Raw genomic sequence first — 25,934 nt, forward strand, 5'->3', positions numbered from 1 at the left:
GTAAGAAAATAGTGCGCCCTAAACCTTGAACCGTGTGTAAAAACGTTGACGTGAATGCCAGCGAGGCACAAACTTTACTATATGGTAGTATAATAATTGGGCTTTTAGATCGTAGGAATGAGATTGTGAAGTTTTCCCATTCGGCGTATAAATGCGCGTGACCTTTGCAGCTGCCTGCCGAGGTGAGTCGGCTTCACTTCCGCATGACCCCGCATGACCCCATATCAAAGTGGCCGTCAAATTGTTAAAAAACCATAACTTTTTTTGCTTTTCAGCTATTTTGTAGATCGTACCCTCGACTTCAACATATTTGCTTGTCGTGATTTTGTAGGGTACCCTACTATGATTTTATCCACGTCGATGTGGGTCACTTTGTGGTCCTTAACTATAGAAACCCCCATAGGCCGAAAACTGTGTTCTGCTACCTTAAGAGGAGAGATCGTGAGTTTCTTTGTATCCACTCAGTTCAGCTTGATTGAATATCGGTGTACTACAAAAAAGGAGCAGGCCAAAATGTTATTAGAATATTTCATCTAAAAATCGGTGATTACCTTATTTGTTTGTTTCTTTGTTACTTTTATGATGCCCACGGTCTTGATGACGACCATTCTGGCATGTTGTGTACAAAAGTCTTGTTAAATGCCGTTCCCAAAGATGCAAGATCGGTGACACGGCAGGAATCGAACCCGGAACCACTTCATTCTGAGCCGAACACGCTGCCGTTGCACCACACGATCCCAAATCCAAGTCGACCTTTGACATGAAACGCTGGTGTGATACCGCTACGGTTCCAGAAGTTTCTGCGTGGTGAGACCCTGTGCGGAAGTAGCGTGGACTGAGAGCTCATGTCGGGCCGTTACAACAAAACATTTACCTCGCCGTAAACTATAGCCCTCTAAACCCTAAATATAGCCTAGCCTTGTAGATCCTGCAAGCAGCCATGGACGCAGAGAAGATAGCCCAACTCCAGGCCTTCGTGCAGATGTGCAGGGCTGACCCGGGGGTTCTACACGACCCGAAACTGCAGTTCTTTAAAAGCTGGATGGAAAGGTGAGAGAGCCTTAAGGTCACGCTTAGGGACAAGGCTATTTATTTTACGACTCAGGCGACAAATGTAGGAGTGAAATATGATAGAACCGAACAAAGAAATGTTACAAAAGGAGGAGAAATGCAGAAATTCAGTAAAGTAAGATGAAATAAAATGATAGGATGAAAGAGGAGGGTCCCCTAGGGGAATAGAAAAATCATGTTGGTCGTGACCATGACTTTGGGGGGAGGGGCAAACAATAGTATTAAGCAGAAATATCGTGAATAGGGAAAAACATGGCCGCAATTGTTCAACTTGGCTGTGTGTAACTATTAATCAATTACATGCACAAGGCAGTCATTTACTGTAAATTCATATATTCTAACGGAGATTTGATTTGGCAGCAGAATTAAAGGAGGCTTTGTTGATGTTCACTGAAAGTATGCGGTTGAGAAAAATACAGCAGAAGTATTATACAACACACAATGGCTTGCAATGTGATGTGTCATGATTTTGCAGCAAAAGGGCAGTGTGAGAGCCGCATAGATACAATTTATAAACATATCAAGATATGGGTTGACCAAATTTGTAAAAGGAGAAAAAGTACTAGAGGAAAAGTAAATCATTTGATAGTAGCACTGCGGTTTGCAATACTATTAAGGAGGTTTTAATCTGATTGAAATACCTATATGGTACTATCAATAAAAAGATTGTAAGACTAAGAGCATGATATTATATAAAAATGAGGAACAGTCTGGATTGTATAATTATCTAAAAAAACAGCTACATAACCTAATATACAAAATTGATTGATTCCGCCTTATCATCAGTCCAGAAGGGGGTGTGGCAGGTATGATCATTTTGTAATTTTGAACAACCTGCCCATGGCTCAGCAGTGACACCTGCTGGAGATCAACAGTACTGCAGCAGTGTTTGCTGTTGCAATATTTATCATATCTCGTTATACATTTTCTCATACAGATGCTGTATGGAAGTGGCATTTTACACCACACATCTCAGTCTAAAGAAGATACTGTAGATTCATTTATTTTCGCCTAGACTTTTCGCGGTAGGGACGGAAAGGAGGTTGTCGTGGTGTTTTAAGTTCATATGGTTGATACGATTCTGTAATACAGTGGTAAGGGATATTCTGGGGGTGTGATGATTTCGCGGTTGAGAGGCTACTGCGAAAATAAAACCATCGTCAATATTTCAGGATTAACGGTAATGTTTTGTTTTTCTGCAGCATGGGAGCCAACATCCCACCAGCATCGTCCTCCCAGTCTGGAACAACTCAGGATAGCCCTCCACCAATGGTAAGGCTGCTAACATTATGTTTATAATATAACTAGCACCAATGGTGAGGCTGCAAATATCATGTTTACTTAGTAGATCTATCACCAATGGTGAGGCTGCAGACATCATGTTTACATAGTAGATCTATCACCAATGGTAAGGCTACAAACATCATGTTTACAAAAAGTAGATCTATCACCAATGGTAAGGCTACAAACATCATGTTTACAAAAAGTAGATCTATCACCAATGGTAAGGCTACAAACATCATGTTTACATAGTAGATCTATCACCTATGGTAAGGCTACAAACATCATGTTTACTTAGTAGATCTATCACCAATGGTAAGGCTGCAGACATCATGTTTACATAGTAGATCTATCACCAATGGTAAGGCTACAAACATCATGTTTACAAAAAGTAGATCTATCACCAATGGTAAGGCTACAAACATCATGTTTACAAAAAGTAGATCTATCACCAATGGTAAGGCTACAAACATCATGTTTACATAGTAGATCTATCACCAATGGTAAGGCTGCAAACATCATGTTTAGACAGTTCATGTAGCTCTAGCACCTGACCAATGGTGAGACTGGAAACATCAGTCGTTGACTGTTTTAGAGCCCTAGCTACCACCTTCTCTACCTTCCCATGAACTTAACTGTAACAGTTGTTAACGTGGAACTGAATAAAACGTTGCCAGCTTGGTCCTTTCTCAGCTAGATCATTTAGCTTATAGTTACTGTAATTCACTTTATCTTCATGAAGTTCATGGTAGCAAAATTTCACAGTGTAAGGAAAATAGACATTTTCACTTAACTTTAACTTCACGGTGGCGGCAGGTGATTTACAGAATGGATGTGTGAAGGAATCATAAATGATAACAACAGTTTTTTTACGGTGATGATAAGTTCACGGTACAGTGGAGACCATGAAAACAGTGAACATAAAGTTACAGTGAAAGAAACAAGAATGACAGTATATAGTAGATTTTAATGCATATTTGTAGAACTTTGATTAAATTGTCTGCCAATCAATGTTATGGTGATATGATGTTGTACCCTATGAATGTAGTCAATAGAATTCAGACTATGACTCCAAGGTTGATTTTGATGAACATTCAATTTAAGATTGTAGATTAACTGTATTGTGTGATTTGTATTGTTCCAGGGATCAGCCTCAAAACCAGCCCCTCCCCCTGAACCTGAACCTGAGTCAGAGGAGAGCGAAGAGAGCGACCTTGGTGAGTTGGGGATGGTTTTTACTTTCATACTGGTTGCACTGTCTTCAATCTTAATCAGTGCATGAACATCAGCCATGATGATTTCTGTGTGACTGTTTTCCTCCTAACTCCATCAAATTAATCTCCAAGCAGATGTACATGTAAGGATCTGGCTTATTTTTTTAATGCCGTTTTTGCTACACATCTTAGACATCTACATTGGACCTCTTTTCGACTAGTATTGCATTTTTACCAAGCACCGCCTCCTCTAACATCTGCTTGGAGATTAGCCTCAGACTATCTATTATGGGGTATTCAAACCCCCTGGCGCTTTTGGTGATGATAGGGAGTGGGACAGCTGACATAATGACAAACACCCCCCTCCCCCTGCACGACTCTGGATAAGGGGCTCTTGTAAATTGTAGAACCATGATCTGCTATAAACAGGTTCCTGTGTAATGCATACTAGTAACTTCAGAACTGAACTGTCATACTTGTACTAACATTGTCCTATTCTTGACCTGTTTTACAGATATTGACATGGAGGGTGTGATTGAGGGTGATTCAGACCCACCTCCTGACATGGGGGATGATAGTATTGAGGTGAGCATGTGTTCCATCTTTGGAAGTTTGCTACATTTATATATCATTGGTTCAGGTCTGCTGGTTTAGGTCTCCTATTGTTTTTAGACCTCTGTATAAGAGTCTGAACAGATGAAACAAGGATATTACATGATAAGGTTTTGTTGACAAACCGTATGATCTGTTGCTCCCTATCTCCTGACAGGTAACAGAAGAAATGATGGACCAGTCGGATGACAAGAGGGGTGAAGCACAGGCTGCCATGAACGAAGGTGGGTTCTTCTCCGTTTGGCACAAAATAGTGTAACTCTTGAAATGTAACTCTTGAAATGTTCGTGGTGGTTTCCTGGTAACCATCCACTGCAAAACCATGACACCACGAATATGATTGTGTTTCCATTGTATTACAGAATTGTTCTAAACCACTTAAGTTAAACCACTTAAAACCGTGCGAAAAAGTTCTAATCCCTTCCTACTGCATCCAAAATTCAAAATAAATCCCGCTGAAACGTAGTGAATTTATTATAAAGTGTTGCCTGGACTGGGCTTTGTGTGTCTTGGTATTCTTTGTGAATAAGTTGACAAAACCACAGATGTCACTGTACAGAACATCTATATGTCATGTAAAGCAATTATTCTTATCAAAGGTAAACAATACTGTAGATCAACTGGGGTAGGTTGAAAACCCTTTTCAAAGCTAGAATACTGACACACTCCCACCAGTACGAAATTGGACACCGTGTAATTAAGTAGGACCTGCGTGCCGGGGTGCCAGACCTACTAACAAGGTATAGAGTGACAGGCGGGCGTTCCACAGGGTTTGCACGGACGGATTGCAGAAATTCCTGTGGAATTCTGCAAATCCGGCGTAAAGTATACTATTAAGCTCGCTCCTAAAGCTTTGCTAAAAAAACAAGGAGATGTAGAACTGTTTCTTTTTGTTTTCAGAGAAAGACATACATGTGGCTGTAGAACTTATAGTTTATGTTTCCTACAGGAGAGAAAGAGAAGGCCATCGAGCTGTGGACAGAGGCCATCAGGCTTAACCCCCAGTCTGCTCCGCTGTTTGCCAAGAGGGCAAGGTGGGTCAAAGGGCACTGCAAGCTGTAGTTCTGACATTTCATGGCTTCCAAAAAAAATTTATGGATGATGTAAATGGAAAACTGAAGAAAGTTAGAAATGCGTTTTACAGTGTGTGGTAACCTAGCTACTGTGACTGAAATGTTGGCATAGATAAAGCTTTGGAAAATGCAATACTGTATTTAGTACTTTTTGGATGTGTACTGTAAATGCATTTAAGGTTGTGGTGGTTTAGTGACTTCCCGGTTTTTGAGGTTCAATGTGAGCTTTTCACCGCAAACTTAAAACCACCGCGAAAATGCTTCTTCTGTCTTTAGCCCACCTACCACCACCAACTGAGAACCAACGCAAAGACTCTATGTTCTTTCTACCGCAAATTTAAATCACTGTGAACTTTAAAGTTTAATGCATTTACGAAATAGCTTAATGCTAAAATGGCTATTTTGTGTTTCAGCTGCTTTCTGCGTATGAGCAAACCCAACGCTGCGATCCACGACTGTGACCGAGCCATCCAGCTGAACCCTGACTCCGCAGCAGGCTACAAGTGGAGGGGAAAGGCACACAAGTAGGTGATCTTACATGGGGGAGGGGGGCACACAAGTCGGTGACCTTACATGGGGGAGGGGGGGCACACAAGTAGGTGATCTTACATGGGGAAGGGGGCACACAAGTAGATAACCTTTAACTTACATGTGGGAGGGGGGCATACAAGTAGGTGATCTTACATGGGGGAGGGGGGCACACAAGTAGGTAACCTTACATGGGGAGGGGGCACGCAAGTTGGTGACCTTACATGGGGGAGGGGGGCACACAAGTAGGTGACCTTACATGGGGGAGGGGGGCACACAAGTAGGTAACCTTACATGGGGAGGGGGCACACAAGTTGGTGACCTTACATGGGGGAGGGGGGCACACAAGTAGGTGATCTTACATGGGGGAGGGGGGCACACAAGTAGGTGATCTTACATGGGGGAGGGGGGCACACAAGTAGGTAACCTTACATGGGGAGGGGGCACACAAGTTGGTGACCTTACATGGGGAGGGGGCACACAAGTTGGTGACCTTACATGGGGGAGGGGGGCACACAAGTAGGTAACCTTACATGGGGAGGGGGCACACAAGTTGGTGACCTTACTTGGGGTAGGGGGCACACAAGTAGGTAACCTTACATGGGGAGGGGGCACACAAGTTGTTGACCTTACATGGGGGAGGGGGGCACACAAGTAGGTGACCTTACATGGGGAGGGGGCACACAAGTTGGTAACCTTACATGGGGAGGGGGGCACACAAGTTGGTAACCTTACATGGGGAGGAGGGCAATAAGGGGGAGGGGGTAACACATGTAAGTGAACTTACATGGGGCACACAAGAAGGTGACTTCATATGGGGGAGGGGGCACACATGGGCGAGAAGGGCACACAAGTATAGGTGCCTTTACATGGGAGGGGGGGGGGCACACAAGCAGGTGACTTCATATGGGGAAGGTAGGGCACTCAAGTACAATGTAGGTGACCTTTCATGGGGGAGAGGGGCACACAACTAGGTTACCTTACAAGGGGAGGGGGGTTTGACTGGGTACAATGCATCCTCAAATGCCAGGCCCGCCACCTCAAAGAACGAGGGTGTTGGTGTCATAAATACACTTGTCAAACTGTGTGTAATGTTGTGTCACATTGAGTCACAATCATGTATAACATCAGTTTTCTTAAAGATGTTTGTTTGTACTGAATCCTGCAGGTTGTTAGGTCACTGGGTGGAGTCTGCCAGAGATCTGGCCACAGCTCAGAAGATTGACTACGATGACGACACCTACCTGCTCCTCAAGGAAGTGCAGCCAAAGGTACAGCTACATGCAAAATTATTCAACCCCCCTTGCATTTTGGACATTTTGGCAAATTGAGGAACTTTACAGCTACATAATATTACTAAATCATATAAGTGATGAACAGATATGTTATTACAATCTGATACCACAGCAAAAGTTAAGATTTTTTTCATAGTCCATCCAAAATAGCAACTTTCACACAAATAGTACGTTGCAAAATTATTCAACCCCCTATGAGGGTTTGTCTTTAGTACTAAGTGCAGCACCCCTATTTATCTTAACCTGAATTCACCTGATGTAGACGTGAACGATTGCTTGTCACAAGCTTCTGGCAGTGCTCTTTGCGAATTTCGGCCCTTTCTCATGGGCAATGGTCTCCGGCTAGCAATTTTTCGAGGTTTACGTACCGCAACAGCTTTCAATAGATCCAATCCAAAATTCTGAACTGAGTTTAAGTTTGGAGACTGTTACGGGTACTCAAGAACCTTCCAGGTTCTTTTTGTGACCAAACATATCTGGATGTCGATGTGTGCTTGGGGTTATTGTCTTGCTGGAATGTCTAATGACGCCCCAGCTTCAACTCCTTAACGGACCTGGCGACATTCTTGGCCAGAATTTCAGCAGCCACAGTGATATCTCTTAGAAGACAGGTGGACAAGAACCATATAATTACTGTAAAAGTCCTGAAAAACAATTTGGCTCAAGGAGAAACTGTTGTTTCAGTGGACACAGTGCGCCGCACACTTCATGCCGAAGGGCTCAAGGTCAGAACCCCAAGACCCACACCATTGCTGAAGCCATGCCACAAGAAAAGTTGCCTCCAGTATGCTCAAAACAACCTACTAATGCCACAGTAGTTTTTGGACGCTGTTATATGGACTGACGAAACAAAAAAAACTTGACCTCTTTGGTCCTCCGGGTCAGAGGTATGTTTGGCACAGGAAAGACTAAGCATACGCAGAGAGGAACACCCTGCCTACCGTGAAGCATTGTGATGGGTCTGAGGTTCTTTGGGGGTGTTTTGCTTCCAATGGCACTGGGAATAAACACTGTGTTGAAGGCATCATGAAATAAAACCAGTACTAGGATATTCTGACCAGGAAAGTTACCAATTCCGTTAGAAAGTTGAAGCTGGGGCGTCATTGGACATTCCAGCAAGACAATGACCCCAAGCACACATCGACATCCACATATGTTTGGTAATAAAAAAAACCTGGAAGGTTTTTGAGTACCCATAACACTCTCCAGACTTAAACTCAGTTCAGAATTTTTGGTTGGATCTGAAGACAGCAGTTGCGAAACGTAAACCTCGAAAAATTGCTGAGCTGGAGACCATTGTCTACGAGAAATAAGCTGAAATTCCCAAAGAGCACTGCCAGAAGCTTGTGACAAGCTACCGTTCACGTCTACATCAAGTGAATTCAGCTTTTAGATAAATAGGGGTGCTGCACTAAGTACTAAAGACAAACCCTCATAGGGGGTTGAATAAATTTGCAACGTACTATTTGTGTGAAAGTTGCTATTTTGGATGGACTATGAAAAAAATCTTAACTTTTGCTGTGGTATCAGATTGAATACATGTCTGCGCATCACTTATATGATTTAGTAATATTATGTAGCTGTAAAGTTCCTCAATTTGCAAAAATGTCCAAAATGTAAGGGGGGTTGAATAATTTTGCATGCAGCTGTAGGGGCAGACTTTAGCCATCCTTTTGAACTAATCTTACTGTACTTCCAACAATGATTGTAAAGGAACAAGAGTAAGACACACAGTGAAATTTGAGATTCATCTTTTGGTATCATGACTTGTGAAAAGTGTGCTGTGATGCTTACTTTCACAATGGTTAACATTTTTACGTCAAATTTATTTCTTTAAATTCTTGAGATGTTTTTCTAATATCATCAACACAGGCCCACAAGATCCAGGAGCATCGGCGCAAGAAGGAGCGGAAACAGGAGGAGAAGGAGCTGAGAGCTCGGAAGAAACGAGTCCAGAAGGCAAAGGAAGCACAGGAGAAGGCCAAGAGGGTGAGTCAGGGGACGTGTGGTGGGGAGGGGGGCACACAAGGTAACCTTCAAGGTTGTTATTATGGTGTGGTTGGGACGGGGGCACAAAACGACCTTCAAGGTTGTTATTATGGTGTAGTGGGGAGGGGGGCACAGAAGATGACCTTCAAGTTTGCTTATGATGTTCTGGGGAGGGGGGCATGCAAGGTGACATTGAAGATTGTTCTTGTGGTGTGGCAGGGAGGGGGGCACACAAGGTCACCTCAAGGTTGTTGAATGTTCTCATGGGGAGGGGGGCACATTTGGTGACCTTTAAGTTGTACCCATGGTGTGGAGGGGTGGAGGCATCCTTCCAGTTGTTCCTAGGTGAGAAAAAGCGAGTTGCAGGGGCTGTAGCCCGAAGCCAAGTACACATGGGTCCTGGTGGTTGTTTTCCGGGTAGTTTTTCAGGGTTATGGTTAGATGTGTGATAAGGCATTAGAGATATAACATAAGTGATATGTGATATTGTATTTTCCTACAGGAACAGGAAGAGAGGGAACGGCAGGGTCCTTCGGCTGGGTTCGGAGGTGGCTTTCCGGGCGGTTTCCCTGGCGGATTTCCAGGTTTTCCTGGGGCAGGTGGCGCAGCTGGTGGAATGCCAGGAGGAATGCCAGGTGGAATGCCTGGAGGAATGCCGGGAGGAATGCCTGGAGGAATGCCTGGTGGAATGCCTGGAGGAATGCCAGGCGGAATGCCAGGAATGCCAGGAGGGATGCCAGGCGGAATGCCGGACATCAACAAAATCATGTCAGACCCAGAAATCATGGCTGCTTTCCAGGTAGGTTACTTTTATGATTGTCTGGCGTGGCCATTTTGTTTTGTATCTGTCTTTTACCTATGTCATCTTGAATATCAAGTGTTCCATATTTGATCGACAAACCTTTTCAGAAAATTGAAGCCTTGAAAGAATGAATGAATGAACTGCTCTGCTCTAATTATTGTGCACAGTACAATGTATGGCAACAATGACAAAATAATCAATACAATAAAACTAGTCCTTCTTAAAAACTATGACTACAAGAATATGGCCGTAAATGATAATTAACATAATGTACGTTAAATGTTTCTGTCACAATACATTTCTCTCTTTTGTAAAGCGCTGCATATGTATTGCATAAGTACGCATATTGTAGATATGGACTCAAGGCATGACATAACTACATGTAGATTGAAAATGTCTGTGTTTGTGTTTGGCAGGGCTTACAAGAGTTACATGACTATTGTGATTCTCTGTTTCTTACAGGACCCAGAAGTCTTGGCCGCATTCCAAGACGTCAGCCAGCACCCCGAGAACCTGGCCAAGTACCAGAGCAACCCTAAGATTGCCAACCTCATAGCCAAGATGTCCACCAAGTTCGGAGGGGGGCCAGGAGGGGGTCCAGGTGGACCTCCAGGGGGCCCCCCTATGGGAGACGACCCCCCAGCGCCGGAACCCCCTGTCGATGACGGACTAGATTAGACTCAATCCTGACAAACATTCACTTGTATAAGAGATTAAGAACGATGTTTAGATAGTTTTTATGCTGTAATTGTCCTCTCTAATCGTGTAGGAATCACCTGGTCAGGAATGTTGACCTCTATTGATAAGATGAAGGTCACCTTGAAACAGTAAAAACCTTCACAAAGCTGTAGTACGCTTGGAATCACCATTTGGACTCATTCACACCCCAACTTTGGACAATCAGACTCTGTACAGAGAAAGGATACTTGTAGTAAAAAAAAGTGTCCACAACACATGATGTAAAAATATTTTTTTTTTTACGTAGATTTTTTTGTTGCTTTCATTATTAATTCCCCTTTATACCCCAGTGCAGAAGAGAGGGAAGAAACCATGTTGATGTCAAAGGGAGGGTCAAGAACCCTGAGAAGGTCAAGAAAGTATGGAAAGGTCAAGAAACATAAGCGGCAGCAAGGGGCGTGTTATGTGGTCTGACATATAAATGTAAATCATGTAAAATGGAGTCTTCTGACACACATAAAAGAAACATGGACTGTTCTGACACACATTAACAGAAATGTGGACTGTTCTGACTCTTTTGACACACCTAACTGGACTCTACTGACACACACAGATGGAAAATGGACTGCTCTGACGCACATACATGGAAAATGGCTGTTCTGTCTGACACACATCAGAAAAATGGACTGTTCTGTCACACATGTAAACAAATTGTTCTGACACACAAACAGACATGGACTGTGACACATGAACAGAAAGTGGACTGGTGTGACATGTCACAGAAAAATGGACTACTGTCTCTCAGGAAAGTATTTGATGAAATGCAGTCAATGAAAGTGCACAAGTGATGCTGTAAAGGGTTTCAATCAACACCATGTTATGCAGATGATATACCTGTAAATAACGGCAGGCTATGTACCCGCGGTGATAGAAATGTTCTTGCATTAAGAGTGATGCTCCAGTTATGTTGTAGGAAGGATTGTACATGTAGCTACAATCATGTAATTCTGCAAGCGCTGGAAAGCTGGGTCAAATAGGCCAGCCATGAATGGGTTCAGTCTTCCCTTAGCAACTATTCAGGGGGCGCTGGTGCGAAATGAAGGTCACTTACAGTGACAGCAGCTCTGAAGAAAAAGCAGTGTTGAAATAAAAGGGCATGTACACTGAAGGAACAGCTGCAGCACAAAAGTAACAGCAGCACTAATAGGACAGCTTCACTGAAGAGATACAGCTGCAGTGAAGGGACAGCTATTATGAAAGTATGGCTATACTGAAGGGACAGCTATATGGAAGGGGGAGCTATGCTGAGGTGACAGCTGTGCCAAGTGTCAGCTACACTGAAGAGACCTACTGTGAAGGGACAGCAGCACTGACTGGATAGCTGCACTGAAGGGACAGCTATATGGAAGGGACAGCTTTGCTGAAATGACAGCTGTGCTGTAATTATGACAGCTACACCGAAGAGACAGCAAAGGAACAGCAGCACAGATCATGAAGGGATAGCTGTACTTAAGAGTCAGCTGCATTTGGGAGACAGCAGTTGTAGTAATGTAAAAGTTTTTGTGTCTGGTAGTGTAGGGCATGTTGTTATATCCCTGTATGCTTGTACAGGATGTCTGATAAATGAACTGATTTTGCAAGCTAACCATTTATGCCTCGCTGTTATTCGTAAACACTCTCATACTTAAAAGGCAGCTAGAGGATCCTGGCCATGGCCTAGTCTGTTAAATCTGATAGTTGTAACAGGGTCCGTTTCGTTTCAGTTAGTGCTTACACAAAATTCCAACATCATTGATAGAATCAAGGACAACTATGTTGCCACTTTTTCCTATCATAGAGTTCATTAACATATTAATGAGACTTGTGTTGCTGTATTTAGGAACAGTTTGCTTGCTCCATTAATTTCTGGTCCTTGTCTTATTTTTGTGTGATGCCAAATATGGTGTACATAGTTATGCAAATTGGTAGCTGATTGAGTTATCTAAATGGATTATTGTTGTAGAGGATAGACATGCAGTTGACCATTACCCCAGAGTAAGACAGCAAACCTTTTAGCCATAAAGAGATGTTCACTTTCCTTTAGCTTAACATACGTGGTGTTTTGAACTGATTCTGTCTCATGTGTTGACATGTGAATTTTTCATAACTGCAATAAGTTTTCATCTATGCTTTTTTGTGCAACTTTGTACAATCTAGTGTGAACTGTCACAGTTGTTTTCAAAAAGAATTCTCTTATCACCATAATCATGTAAAATCTAAAGCAACTTGTGTGCCTATTAAGTAGTTTTTGCTTTGTTTTAGAAATATGTTCTGAAAGGACATTATTCAAGTCAAGGTCATGTTCCATGGCAGGACGTTAGGCAACTCAAGTGCCACTGGTTTTGGTAATGATGTCCAGCCTACATTGAATCATGGGATGTGTGGTGCACTATGGGAAATATGGCTGGACATCAAGCAGCAGGGATGGCTCTATGTTGTGTTACAGCTACTGTAGATGCGAAGCTGAAGCTTTAAAATTTGTTTCTACGTTACACTGAATCTTGTTTTTGGTTGAAACTTTTATGTAGTTTCAACCTTGTCATTACTCTGGAAAAGACAGTAATCGTTTCAACATGTTACCGTCAAATTCATGAATCTGTCTTGGACATTCAAAGAGACACTTCACCAGAATAGCAAGGTGGGGCATTTCAGAAAGACATGCTGTAGGACATACAATGGATGTATCAAATCAAATTTGTGGATACATTTGGTTCAAATATTAAAACCAACTTTCTGCAGGATTATTGAGTGTGGAGATCATTATTCAGTGTTTGTCAATTCGAGGAAAGTGCCCTGCTTTACTTGATGTAGGGCAACCTGTACCTGGTGTACAAACAGGTGTGTTGGTGTAGGTTGTATGTTGTAGTAGGTTGCACACTAGTCATAGGAATTGTCCTTTGTAGGAGCAAATTGCACACTTAAGTTGTACACTGTAGAATCAGGCTGTACACTGTAGAAGCAGGTTGTGCACTAGGTGCAGGCTGTACTCTATAGGTGGCAGGTTGTACACTGTAGTGAGCAGGTTGTACACTGCAGTTGTGGGTTGTACATGTACACTGTAGGGGCAGGTTGTACACTGTAGGGGGGGGCTGAGTTTTTTCACTACAGGGACAGGTTCTATACTGTACATTTGTATATGCGGGTTCTACACTGTAGGGACAGGTTCTACTCTGTAGGGGCTCTGTAGTTGTGGGTTGTACACTGTAGGGGCAGGTTGTACACTGTACGGACAGGTTCTACTCTGTAGGGGCTCTGTAGTTGTGGGTTATGTTGTACACTGTAGGGGCAGGTTGTACACTTTAGGGACAGGTTCTACTCTGTAGGGGCTCTGTAGTTGTGGGTTGTACTCTGTAGGGGCAGGTTGTACACTGTAGGGACCGGTTCTACTCTGTAGGGGCTCTGTAGTTGTGTGTTGTACACTGTAGGGACAGGTTGTACACTGTAGGGACAGGTTCTACTCTGTAGGGGCTCTGTAGTTGTGGGTTGTACACTGTAGGGGCAGGTTGTACACTGTAGGGACAGGTTCTACTCTGTAGGGGCTCTGTAGTTGTGGGTTGTACTCTGTAGGGGCAGATTGTACACTGTAGGGACAGGTTCTACTCTGTAGGGGCTCTGTAGTTGTGGGTTACGTTGTACACTGTAGGGGCAGGTTGTACACTGTAGGGACAGGTTCTACTCTGTAGGGGCTCTGTAGTTGTGGGTTGTACTCTGTAGGGGCAGGTTGTACACTGTAGGGACAGGTTCTACTCTGTAGGGGCTCTGTAGTTGTGGGTTACGTTGTACACTGTAGGGGCAGGTTGTTCACTGTAGGGACAGGTTCTACTCTGTAGGGGCTCTGTAGTTGTGGGTTGTACTCTGTAGGGGCAGGTTGTACACTGTAGGGACAGGTTCTACTCTGTAGGGGCTCTGTAGTTGTGGGTTGTACACTGTAGGGACAGGTTGTACACTGTAGGGACAGGTTCTACTCTGTAGGGGCTCTGTAGTTGTGGGTTGTACACTGTAGGGACAGGTTGTACACTGTAGGGACAGGTTCTACTCTGTAGGGGCTCTGTAGTTGTGGGTTGTACACTGTAGGGGTAGGTTCTACACTAGGAGCAGGTTGTACACTGTAAGGGACAGGTTGTACAATGTCCAATGTAGAAGCCATAAATGGACAGTAACTTCCATACTATAGGAACTATGATAACATCACACCAGTCTTGTTTTCTGTATAGAACAAAATGACATACACATCAATTCATATTCCATAACATTTATTTTCTCTAATACAGATATTGGTAGTAACAATAAAATTCCTGTCGTTTGACATCAAACAATGGCCCCAAAAATCAACTTTTGTGATATCGTGTCATTTTAAACAGCCCTATCAATTAACACAAACGTTTTCATTGGGCTTCTGATGCATAATGTTATGCAAATTTGCTTGATACTTCTAGGGTTAATTATGTAAATTTATGCAATCACTGATCCCAACTCTGATGTCACAACCTATACAAGAGTACAGAGCCTCTGGCTGGAGTAGAAAAACACAAGTTTAACACAAGTAAGACATTAAAAATGTCTTCCATGGAAATGAAGACAAGATATTTGCCTTGTATGGTAAGACTGTTGCTGTCTTAAAGATAGCGGAGGTTGTGAAATGAAGGTTAAAGAGGTTAACAGGGTTCTGTACAAGTAAGTTCCGTAAACAACACTGGAAGGAATCCAATGTTACTGTGCAAAATGTTGACTGCTATATTCCAAGGCCAAATGTCCAAGTTCCTAGAAAAAAACATATCCATGTTTCTGGGCCAAACATCCATGTTCCTAAGCCAAACGTCCATGTTCCTGGGCCCACAGAGCAGCGCGGGCACAACAACCCCGTCTTCCGACACTCTTACGTTCCGACACCCCTAGGCCCTGCATTGTATGTTACGGTAAGGATTAGGCATAGGGCGGGTCGGAACATAGGGATGTTGGAACATGGAACATCGGCGTTGTCGGCACTATGGGTGTTGAAACATGGGCGTAACCCAGCAACACACCCTGTCATGTATGTTCTCCATGCCATTTGCCCTGCTACACTCACCAATACATTCTATAAGTCCATAATATACATTCCTGTATTACACTACATGTTTGTATATCGTACAAATACTGAGTTACATATAAATGCTGACATGTCCAGAAACGTCAAAAGTCATCCACATCAAAGATCAGCAGTGTAAGTTCTAGCTGCCCCACTGCAAGACTGTTTCTGTGCTACAATTGTGCTGTAATTTTCCATACAAGCACCCTCCCAGACATCCAGGCCAAAAGAACACAACAACAGCAGAAAGTAGTATATGAGGTCCAACCAGACAGCAATAAATCAGGTACACCTACAGGTGGGCTTCTTAGATTACCAAAATGCTTTTGACAAATGATTTAATTTGTGAGTACCCAATCGGTAAACACTTTACATAGTGAAGACTTATCTATTTAACACACATTACGGACACCCATACCACACCTATTCTCACATGTATGTAGCATGTAATATGTAAACTTCTTACATTATGTAAAATTTGTTTTGTGAGCTATTCTCACAGAGAATCTTAAGAATTTGTACAGAATCATACCTTACTGTATACTTAAGTCTACATAAAATACCCTCTGCACCAGACCAAGCCTGATAAAAAAACTTGATAAGAATGATATTCACATCAATACACTCTAGATGTACAGGTTCTTACATATTGGTTATCAATATCATGATAGGATGGGAAATCTACACCCTAACAACGAGTTATGAATAAGTGCGACACAGCCACATTTTGCAGGTAATACTTCAGTTAGGTTTCCTATAAAATACATTTTTTGCAAGCTACCAATGAATCGATCAGCGGGAAACAAACCTTTCAGTTTCTTTTAAAAAGTGACATTATATAATTTCTATTGTCCTGTTATTTAATTGCAATATTGTCAGGACATAAAAAAAAACATGCTAAAAATGGTAAATTTGCACTAAAGATAAATCACATCAGGGGTTATATTCCACTTCTGGGGGTATCCACAGGATCTGGTCTCACACCAATGTTGTTGATAGGATCTGGTCTCACACTAATGTTGTTGACGGGATCTGGTCTCACACCAATGTTGTTGATGGGATCTGGTCTCAAACCAGTGTTGCTGATGGGATCTGGTCTCGCACCAATTTTGTTGATTAGGTATGGTCTCATACGGCAGTGAAGGCGTCACCTGAAGATTGAGAAGGAAAAAGGTCAAAGGTAGGTCTGGGTGAACATCTTCACACAGATTAGGTGTTAGTAGTAAACTAAACATCAATCATGCACGCATTTTTGTTCAGGCAGCATTTTTCTTCAAAATATTTCTTTATACTGTACCAACGAGGTCTGAGTGGAACCAACTATACGGAGAGACAGTCCCATTTCTCAGTCTTCCATCTGTGTCTAGTGGGGACGATAGACTTGCCTCAGGTGCCATCCTGATTAATTGAATTAATTTCTTCTCTGATCTTTCAGTCAATGTAAACTAACACTACCAACTGAATTTTGGGTTGAACGGACGTTTTGGGGGTCCTCACGCAAAATGGTTGGTGAAAAGGAGGGGAGGGTCACTCATTTTAACCCACGTCTCACTCCTTGGGTCCAGATAAGATGGGGTGAGGACCCCTGAAACGTCTGTTTAATCCCAAATCCAGTTGGTAGTGTAACCACAATGGCACCATGGCTTAGTTAAGGCATGGTCAGTCACAGAGAGCACAACTGGTGATGGAATTGTTGGGGTTTACATACCCCTATTTCAACAGCACTGTATGTTTGAATGACCTCCTTGTTCTACCAATTCCCCCCACCATTTCTACTTATTAACAAGTGGTATTCTTATAGGATAAGTGTATGCCGACTGCAAAGGATCAGCTGGGATGGAAACGTCATCTTGAAATGGATCTATAGAATAAAGGAAAGTCCATGTGCCCAATCCACAGTGGGGACAGCCATACATGTATGTTCTGACACCCCTATGTTTCAATACCCCTATAGACTGACATCCCTATGTTTCAATACCCCTATGGACTGACACCCCTATGTTTCAATACACCTATGTTCTGACACCCCTATGTTCTGATACCTCTAAGTTTCGACAAGCCTGTGTTGATTAGTGTTAGGGCGTGTCAGAATATAGGGGAGTCCAAAGATAGGCATGTCGTAACGTAGGGGCGTCACCCCCACAGTAACCCCCACCCAGCCTTGTGCTGCCTGCGACTGAACCATGAAGAACCTTGCCACTGTTCATTCAAACACAGAGACTTTGATCTAATTACAATGATTGACAACGCATTAACAAACTTCAGACAGATTTGAAAAGGCTAAGAATTTAGTAAATCAATTGAAAAATTGAACCAACGACAAGAAAGGTATAGGGCTCAAATTTTCTGCCACCAGATTTTTTAGCCTGAAACTCGAACATGTAAACAACTGCATTCCTTTAACCCTAACAGAAGCTGGATTTTCTCTTTTTTTTTTTTACCCAATGGGAACGTGCAGCCCTTTAACCCGAGCTAAAACCGACAGAACCGTAAGTACTGGAGCTGTTACCATGGCAACGTGCATGCAGATGGAAGACTGGTTCAATCAGAGGAAGAAGTAGAAGGGAGGGCACTGCCGGCCCCGGAACCTGAATCATCAAGAGAGAGAAGCTGAGAAACAGATCGAGACGCAGGCGAACAGACCCGTAGTTAGCAGGTCGGCTTAGCGGCACGACCTGCAACATATCACAGTGTGTAGTGGTGGTGGAAACCACTTTGTTATTATTATTATAATGATTATTATCATGCCTGAATGTTTGCAAAAAAAAAACCTTTTCCAGCAAGTCCTTTTGGTGGTTAATGTTGGACTACACCAAAGCTGTAATATAGTCTGAAATCGAAAAACAAAGGAAAAAAAAGACTCAGTTCAAAGCTTTTTTAAATACAAATTTCATGCTTTAGAAATGGAACAAATTACTTTTTAGAGATAACGCCATCGCGAACTCTGTCTTCGAACTCTGAAACCCAACATTCTCTAGTTTGCAAGCAAGCGATTCCCCAAACGGCAAGCTTAAAAAGCAAACAGCAAAGCTCCAGCAAAAAGATCTTAGATTGTCATCTTGTTTTGGGTATCTGCCATACATAGGGCTGAAATCTGCAAAAATGTAAGAGCTCAGATAATGACCGATATCCCATAGCGCAAGTTTGCATTGGAAGAAAGCCCCAACTTGCTTTTTTTTTTTAAATGTAGTAACTGACACTTAATACATGTCAAAGTTATAATATAGGTGTAGTCATGAATGCAGACGATAATGGTGGAACCTCACCTTTCTCATTGCTGTAGCAGTTGGAACAATGGAGCGCGTTTGCTCGAATCCGAACGTCAGTGCCCTGCTGGCCATTCCCCAGTTGGATCCCGCAGATGGAGCAACGGAAACAGGTGATGTGGTAGAACAGCGCCAGCGACTCGATAATCATGGCGGCACCGCGGCCTAGCGGTTCTCCGCAATGCGTACACAGTTTCCGTCCGCTCACGGACTTTCCGCCGCCGCCGACGGCACGTGACGGCGGGCTCTGTTGTGGACGCGTGGCACGCTGTGTCAGCGCGTCTTTAATGTGGTCTGGGATTGGTCCCTGTGACGTCCGCTCCGGTGGGGCCGAACGGCGGTTTATCATTCGCGCCTGAACGTCCTCGTCGCTTCTATTGGGGTGGATTCGGCGTGGTACGTCCGGCGGTGGGTGTGGGGGCGGTGCGGAGGGTGGCCCGTGCACAGAGTGCCTGTTCTTTGGTTGTGGTTTTACCAGCGGCGGGAGAGGCTCGATGATGCCGGGAGCACGTGGTTGGCCGGTGTGGTCCTGTAGCCGCCGGCGCTCTGCCTCCTCGATTAACCAATGGGGCTGGTCTCCCGACCCCGGTCGCTCCTGGGGTCCCCGCGGTAGGGGTCTGATATCAGGAACATTCCTGCAACACAGAAAAAAATGACCTTTACTTCAGACCCTTTTCATCAAAAACACTATTTTGGAAAATAGAAAAACATGCTTTTCACTTAGTCTGATGCCCAAGATTAATCCAGATTTAACATTTAACCGGAAGCCTTCTTACAGTACGTAAGTCATTCATTTCAGGTTTCATGAAAGTATTCTTGCTCTCTTACAGATAAGCAAAAGTAATGTTCCATGAGTCTATGATAATTGAAATAAGTGGTCCCTTAATAGTCTCTTTTGAACGTAAATTATAACCTCATCTTTCTTCTCTACAGATGTTTCAAAATCCTGTCTGCTGTCTTTATTGGTGCAAAGTGAAGTAATATCCTGTTGTGACATACTTTTGCCCTGATGAACAAAGCAGAATGTTGAAACATTGGATGACAAAAAAAAAAGATTGTGTATCAAGGAAAACTATGTCGATAAATGATGATGATCGTCAATCAGTCGACGTTCTTACGCATTGTCAGGGTTATATTGCCCCTTACAGGGTTACATACCCTTTCCTTGGCTCATACAAGATGGAGATGCGTGATATTTATCTATTTCATATTTCTCACCCGACTTCCTCCACCCTCCTGTTCTCCTGCTCCTCTGCCCTCCGCTGCCTCCTCCTCCTCTCCTCTTCCTCCATCAGTCGCTGGTGTTGCTTAGCAGCCGCCTCGATCCTCGCTCTCTCCTCCTCTGCATCCCACTCCTCCTCTGGGTGGTCCTGGGGCGGCTGTCGGGGCTGCGGAGACGGGCGGTGCGCCACGGGCGAAATCGCGGGCGGTACGGGGGTGTGGTCCTGCGTAGCCTGCTGCAGACGCGCCCGCTGGTTCTCGATCTCCAGACGGTGCTGGTCGATTCTCCGCCTCTCGTCCTCCCGCTTCTGTCGCTCCAGTTCGGCCTGCAGAACAACAAACGAGATTCCATCATTCAAAACCGTCAAACTACAATATATTGAAAGAGGAGCTTTGCATGAAAGAAAAGCCGATGTGTTGCACCGAAGGGCGGTTAAACCGGCTTTGTAGATAGGTAGAGAAAAGCTTTGTACAATTTTAGATGATTAATTTGCTGTTATAGTTATCTATTAAGTAGTGCTAAGCATATCATGCTTTGTCCTCAGCCTGAGGTTCGACAGCAGTTTACCTTTTAGTGTTAAGCACTCTTTCCTTTGTAATGCTGTTATTAATCGTTCAAAAAAAGCAAGTTTTTTTTGGTGAATTTCCTCCTATTTTTGCCAATTCTGTTGATGCACAAAGTTACAACGGTGATAACTTTAACACAGTAAATGCATTTTAGTTCGCAGGGATTTAATTTCGCGGTAAGCGGGTAAGGAGAAAATGGAGTGTTTGCAGTGGTTTTGAGTTCGCAATAGCACTACAGTCACAAACATCTATTGCAATGGAAACACCTAGGCCTACACGTTTACGGACAGTCAGACAGAAACCACCTTCTAGTGACTTGGCAAGGGTGCTACAGACGAACAGAACAGTTGCTTTCGGAAGTGCTGGCATGATCATCTGTCACTGATCTACATGTATATGCATTTACCCGAGGAATGTATAAAGGCTTTGACTTGAAATTCTTCATAAATTCGTATTCAATGTTCAAAGATCTTGTCTGCGTTCAATTATGCCTTGTTATTATTCGTGCATGTTCATCATAACAGGTGCCTCCAACACATCATAATACTGTACAATGTACAGTACCAAATTTGCGCAGTGGTTTTATGTTTGCGGTGACCGCTTCACTGCGAACTTAAAACCACTGCGCAAATTTCTGCATTTACAGTATTTGGCAACCTTGATAGTAACACTGGACAGCAGGCACTGGACAGAAGGCACAGGATAGAAGAGAGTGGAAAGCTGTGGTGGCCCACATCGGCGCCAGCGGAACTGTGCGATGAAGGATGAGGAGGATAGTAACACAACAGAACCACCATAGCATGGGGAAGATGGTGATGATGATAGAATGGGGACGACAAATGATTCAGATGATGGGATTAGGGGAAGAAGGGAAGGGATTACCAACATCTGTGATTTGATGGGAAAAGGTACTTCTCTTCTTCACGAGATCCAATTTTAAGAGGATTCCATTTCCTATCTGCTCACAGTTAGTGCACACACAAAAAGTGCATGGGACAGTTGTGACACGAGCACAGAAACATCAAGAAGCATCAGAGCAAGAACAGTGGACATGTCACCAAACAAAACAAAACAATGTTGAAAACAATGACGGTTCGACTCAGTGGAATAACTGAAAAGCGGTGAAGATGATGATATCACCATAGCAGCACACACAGCAAAATGCACATTAATATTTTTCTAACCACAAGCATACATGGGAGTCAGTGGGAGTTGTCCATCCTGGAACCATGTATATTATATTTTTTTCTTGAAGAGTCAAGCACCCTTTAGGCCACGTTGATTTGATTACATGGATGATATCCACGCACGCATCAATTTTCGTCTGTTTCCAAAAAGAAAAAAAATGTTTTCGGCCATACTATAAAATTCATAGTATCACCGAAAACATTTTAGAGTGACCATTTAATCATACAAATCAGCTTCAAAATGAGAAAATATAGTACATGACATGCTGTAGATTGCAAAAGGATATTTCGGAAAACGGATACTAGTAATATAATTGTAGAATGAAAGTCAATTCCACAGTCAAAGAAGATGTGAAAGAACAAAAATGAGGAATCTATTATTCGGTATACCATATTCTGCATTTTGTTCATCCTTCCTGACCATGTAGATTTCATAATGAAGGGAACTTTTTTTTTCCAAACTTTTTTTTTCATTCGCACGCTCGCATCAGTTTTGGGGTTCCCAGAGGATGTCTCTCTCTCTATATCCAATTTAACCTCTTTTATTCCCCATCACATGGGGGTTGGACGTGCTTGCACGTGGATGGGGGAGCCCTAGGACTCCTGAAATCAAGTGCAAGACTTTTTTGTAGCAAGTTTTTACAGCTGGATGCCCTAGTTCCTAACGCCAACTCAAACCCTACTCTAGGGCTTAGGACATGGAAAATATGATAGTGTTAAGTGCATTTCCCAAGGGAATAACGTCTGGGTGCATGTCCGGACATGTCTGGGTACACCCCTGGGGATTGAACCTGGGTCTCATTGGTTCATAGCTGGATGCTCTGCCATTATGCCACACAGATGTCATCCATATAATCAAATCAACACGGCCTTATCGAAAAACTAAGCCTTACCTGTTGCCTCATCTCCTCCTGTTCTCTCATGAACTCCTCCTCCTCCTGTTGCATCAGCTGCTCGGCCCGTTTCTCCTCCTCGTCGGCCCATCTCTGCCCCTGCTCCGGAGGAGGCTGCTCCTTCTCATCGTAATAGAACTGGTCTCCAGCTTCTGGCTCTCCATTCTCCACCCTGGATGGATCAGTGATATGCATTAGGCCAGAGTAGATACAAAACTAACTGTAAAATTAATTCACTTTTTAAATTATCTTCACAGTACCAAAATTTTACGGTGTAAGGAAAATGGACATTTTCACTGAACGGAATAAAAAAAAATAAGAACAGTTTTTTTTCATGGCGACCGTGAAAACAGCGAACATAAAGGTACAGTCAAGAAACAGGAATTACTGAATATAACTATATACATTTGTATTACATACAGTATATCTATCCGAGCTTATATCCCAGCCTTTTCAGTCTCGAGTCAAGGGAATATTGGGGCATTAAAATTCATCAAGCAATAGAGAAGATGTTTTGCCAACAAAAGAGGAGCTGCTATGAGATCTTCCAAAAACGTTTCAAAAATCGGAACATGCCATGGCTGTCATAAAATTGTAAAAGAATTTAGCTTGTTGTGAAATACAGTACCCTCCCACAAAAAACCTACATCTTTGGTCGACTCTTGCATTAGATTCAGATGTATAATCCATAAGATGAAGCTTATGTGGCCTTACTTTGGGGCAAGTCTGTTACGATAAATCACATCTAATAATCGGTGCCTGTCACTAGAACCTGCTGAAACTGGTGTCACATAGAAGGAAAAAAGGTTAAAGACTGGAGTCTGCGAGCTCTAAAGGGACATATTCAGCAGCAATACGGCTGGTGTTCTGTTGATCACTGCGTAATGTTTTGGAATCGGACAACTTTCGCAGGTCGCTGAGCATCGTCCAATGTAACAGGCTCAGGTGAAAAATACACTCGACTCTCTGGCAATTTTAAAATTGGGCAATCAATTGGGCGATCAACAAAGTTGACCGATGTCATTATCAGTGTAACACCATCGTTATGTCCATTTGTTGGACCAGCAACATGACAGCAGTGCTAGCAGCTTACCTGGATCGAGCGAGTTCCTCTTCCCTCTTCTTCTCCTGCTCCTCCTGCCATCTTCTCTCTGCCTCCTCCTCCTCCCACCGTCTCCTGTCCTCTTCCTGTAAAACAACATCATAGAAAAAGTTTCTTTAAACTGAATCAGGAAAGGAGAAACTGAAGGAAAAATAATTTTTAATTGAGGAAGTGTTGCAGACTTTGTCTATTATACAAATGTATGACAAGGAAAAAAATTGCTATACGCGAACGGTACCGCGTGACTTAAAGTTTGAATTGTATGAAATTGAAGTATTGAAAAAGAAAGGCCAGGGCTGTCTCCAGGACCTGTACCAGGATGAAAATTTGCTCTTTGGAACGGAAAAAATGTCCTCCTATCCATCCAAAAATCTGAACTTCGTGACAAATTTGACAAAGAAAATTAGCAACATTGGCTCCCAAACAATGAGATGGACCGAAAAAAAATTAAAGCTGGACACAGCCCTGGTTAAGACAAAATATGTTCTTGCACTGTGACTGTACACACTTAAACAGCAGAATCACACAGACCACGGTTGAAAAAGCTTTCTTGGCAAAAAATTGCTTTGAATATCCATCTCCTAGTTCTGTCCAGCTCTATAGAAAACCTTATGTCTAAAAATTACATTTACACGTACCTCTTGTCTACGTTTCTCCTCTTCTTCCCACCTCCTTTGTTGTTCCTCCTCCTCTTTTCTTTGCTGTTCTTCAGCTAGCTTTCTCTGCTGTTCCTCTTCCTGTCTTCTTTGCTGTTCCTCCTCCCACCTCCTTTGCTGTTCCTCTTCCTCCCTTTGTTGCTGTTCTTCAGCTAATTTTCTTTGCTGTTCCTCCTCCCACCTTCTTTGCTGTTCCTCTTCCTCTTTTCTTCTCTGCTGTTCCTCCTCCTGCTTTCTTTGCTGTTCCTCCTCCCACCTTCTCTGCTGTTCCTCTTCCTCCCTTCTTTGCTGTTCCTCGGCTAATTTTCTCTGCTGTTCCTCAGCCTTTCTCTGCTGTTCCTCCTCTGCCTTCCTCTGCTGTTCCCTGAGCTGCAGCTGTTGCTGTTCCCAGCTGCTGCGATCCTGCAGAGTTTTAGACTCCTCCTCCTCCTCAGTACTTAGTCTGGAAGGCTGTGTGAGAGAGAAAATTGACATCTTTTAGGAAGTCATACACATGTTTTTTATTAGTTGATATACACTACCAACAATCGTTTTTCTTATTTTTCTTGTTTTTCCTTCTACAAAGAAACTGTTTCTGTCAGCAAGAATATTAAGTCTGTATACAAGAATCCCTGAATTTTAAGCACAAACAAGAATCCCTGTTTTAAGCACAAACAAGAATTGCATCTAAGAATTTTTTTCTTAAGTTAACTTGAACCAAGAAAGTTCAAGAAAATAATTCTAGTGGAATCAAATTTTCAAGAAAAAATAACTTATCGGAAGAATCTGTAAGAATACAAATTTGACAAAACAAAAAACAAATCTTATATTAAGCCAGAGAAAGCAAATTTCTCTTATTTTCTAGAAAATTCTTATTAGAAAACAGCATGATAGAAATAATTTCTTGAATTTTCTTGGTTTAAGTTAACTCAGCCTCAGCCTGAAAGAAATCCTTTGTGTAAGAAATCCTTTGTGTAAGAATTGACAAAGACAAGACTTCCCAGAAGGTTTCTTGAATTTTCTTGTTTTTTCTTTGTATAAGAAAATATTTCTCAACATAAGAAAACAAGAAAAATAAGGAAAAAAAAGAAAAAAAAATTGGAAGTAAGTGTAGAAAGACCAAAAGAAGAAAAATGCTTGGAAACCAGAAATCAAAGATCTCATCCCTCCGTGAAATATGTAGAGTTTTTGTAAATTTCTTAATCACTAAATCTAAGAGACGTCTAGAGATCATCCCCTTCCCCTTTCCCCTTAATCAATCCCTATCTCCATCTAACAAAGGGTCATTAGTCGTCCCCACTCTATGGGGGTCAGCTGACTAGCTGCACATAGACAACATCACACTACTTTCAGGAAGGGTTCTTGGCCTGTAATGCTGCACTACCTGTAAATACTGCTAGGCGGACAAAATCG

The 25,934-nt window shown here is 42.8% G+C and overlaps 2 protein-coding genes across 2 annotated transcripts in view; one reads left to right on the forward strand and one right to left on the reverse strand.

Moving 5' to 3' along the window:
- The first annotated feature begins 781 nt into the window (after positions 1-781).
- LOC136437445 (hsc70-interacting protein-like) lies at positions 782-10,816 on the forward strand. Its single transcript, XM_066432062.1, has 11 exons — positions 782-1,050; positions 2,274-2,343; positions 3,497-3,569; positions 4,081-4,151; positions 4,336-4,402; positions 5,128-5,212; positions 5,665-5,775; positions 6,948-7,050; positions 8,947-9,063; positions 9,566-9,862; positions 10,328-10,816. The coding sequence occupies exons 1-11, from the start codon at positions 941-943 to the stop codon at positions 10,541-10,543; spliced, it is 1,320 nt and encodes a 439-aa protein (XP_066288159.1). The 5' UTR covers positions 782-940; the 3' UTR covers positions 10,544-10,816.
- A 4,002-nt stretch (positions 10,817-14,818) lies between these two features.
- The window catches only part of LOC136437545 (trichohyalin-like), a 35,715-nt gene continuing 24,599 nt past the window's right edge, over positions 14,819-25,934 (reverse strand). Inside the window, exons 20-26 of the mRNA XM_066432160.1 lie at positions 24,525-24,992; positions 23,878-23,972; positions 22,785-22,956; positions 20,135-20,463; positions 18,917-19,551; positions 18,160-18,238; positions 14,819-16,801 (exon numbers count right to left, since the gene is read on the reverse strand). Of these exons, the coding sequence (XP_066288257.1) occupies positions 18,192-18,238; positions 18,917-19,551; positions 20,135-20,463; positions 22,785-22,956; positions 23,878-23,972; positions 24,525-24,992 (1,746 nt within the window). The 3' untranslated portion in view covers positions 14,819-16,801; positions 18,160-18,191. The remainder of the gene's footprint in view (positions 16,802-18,159; positions 18,239-18,916; positions 19,552-20,134; positions 20,464-22,784; positions 22,957-23,877; positions 23,973-24,524; positions 24,993-25,934) is intronic.

This window comes from Branchiostoma lanceolatum, chromosome 6, assembly GCF_035083965.1.
Source record: "Branchiostoma lanceolatum isolate klBraLanc5 chromosome 6, klBraLanc5.hap2, whole genome shotgun sequence".
In the NCBI taxonomy this organism is placed as follows: domain Eukaryota; kingdom Metazoa; phylum Chordata; class Leptocardii; order Amphioxiformes; family Branchiostomatidae; genus Branchiostoma; species Branchiostoma lanceolatum.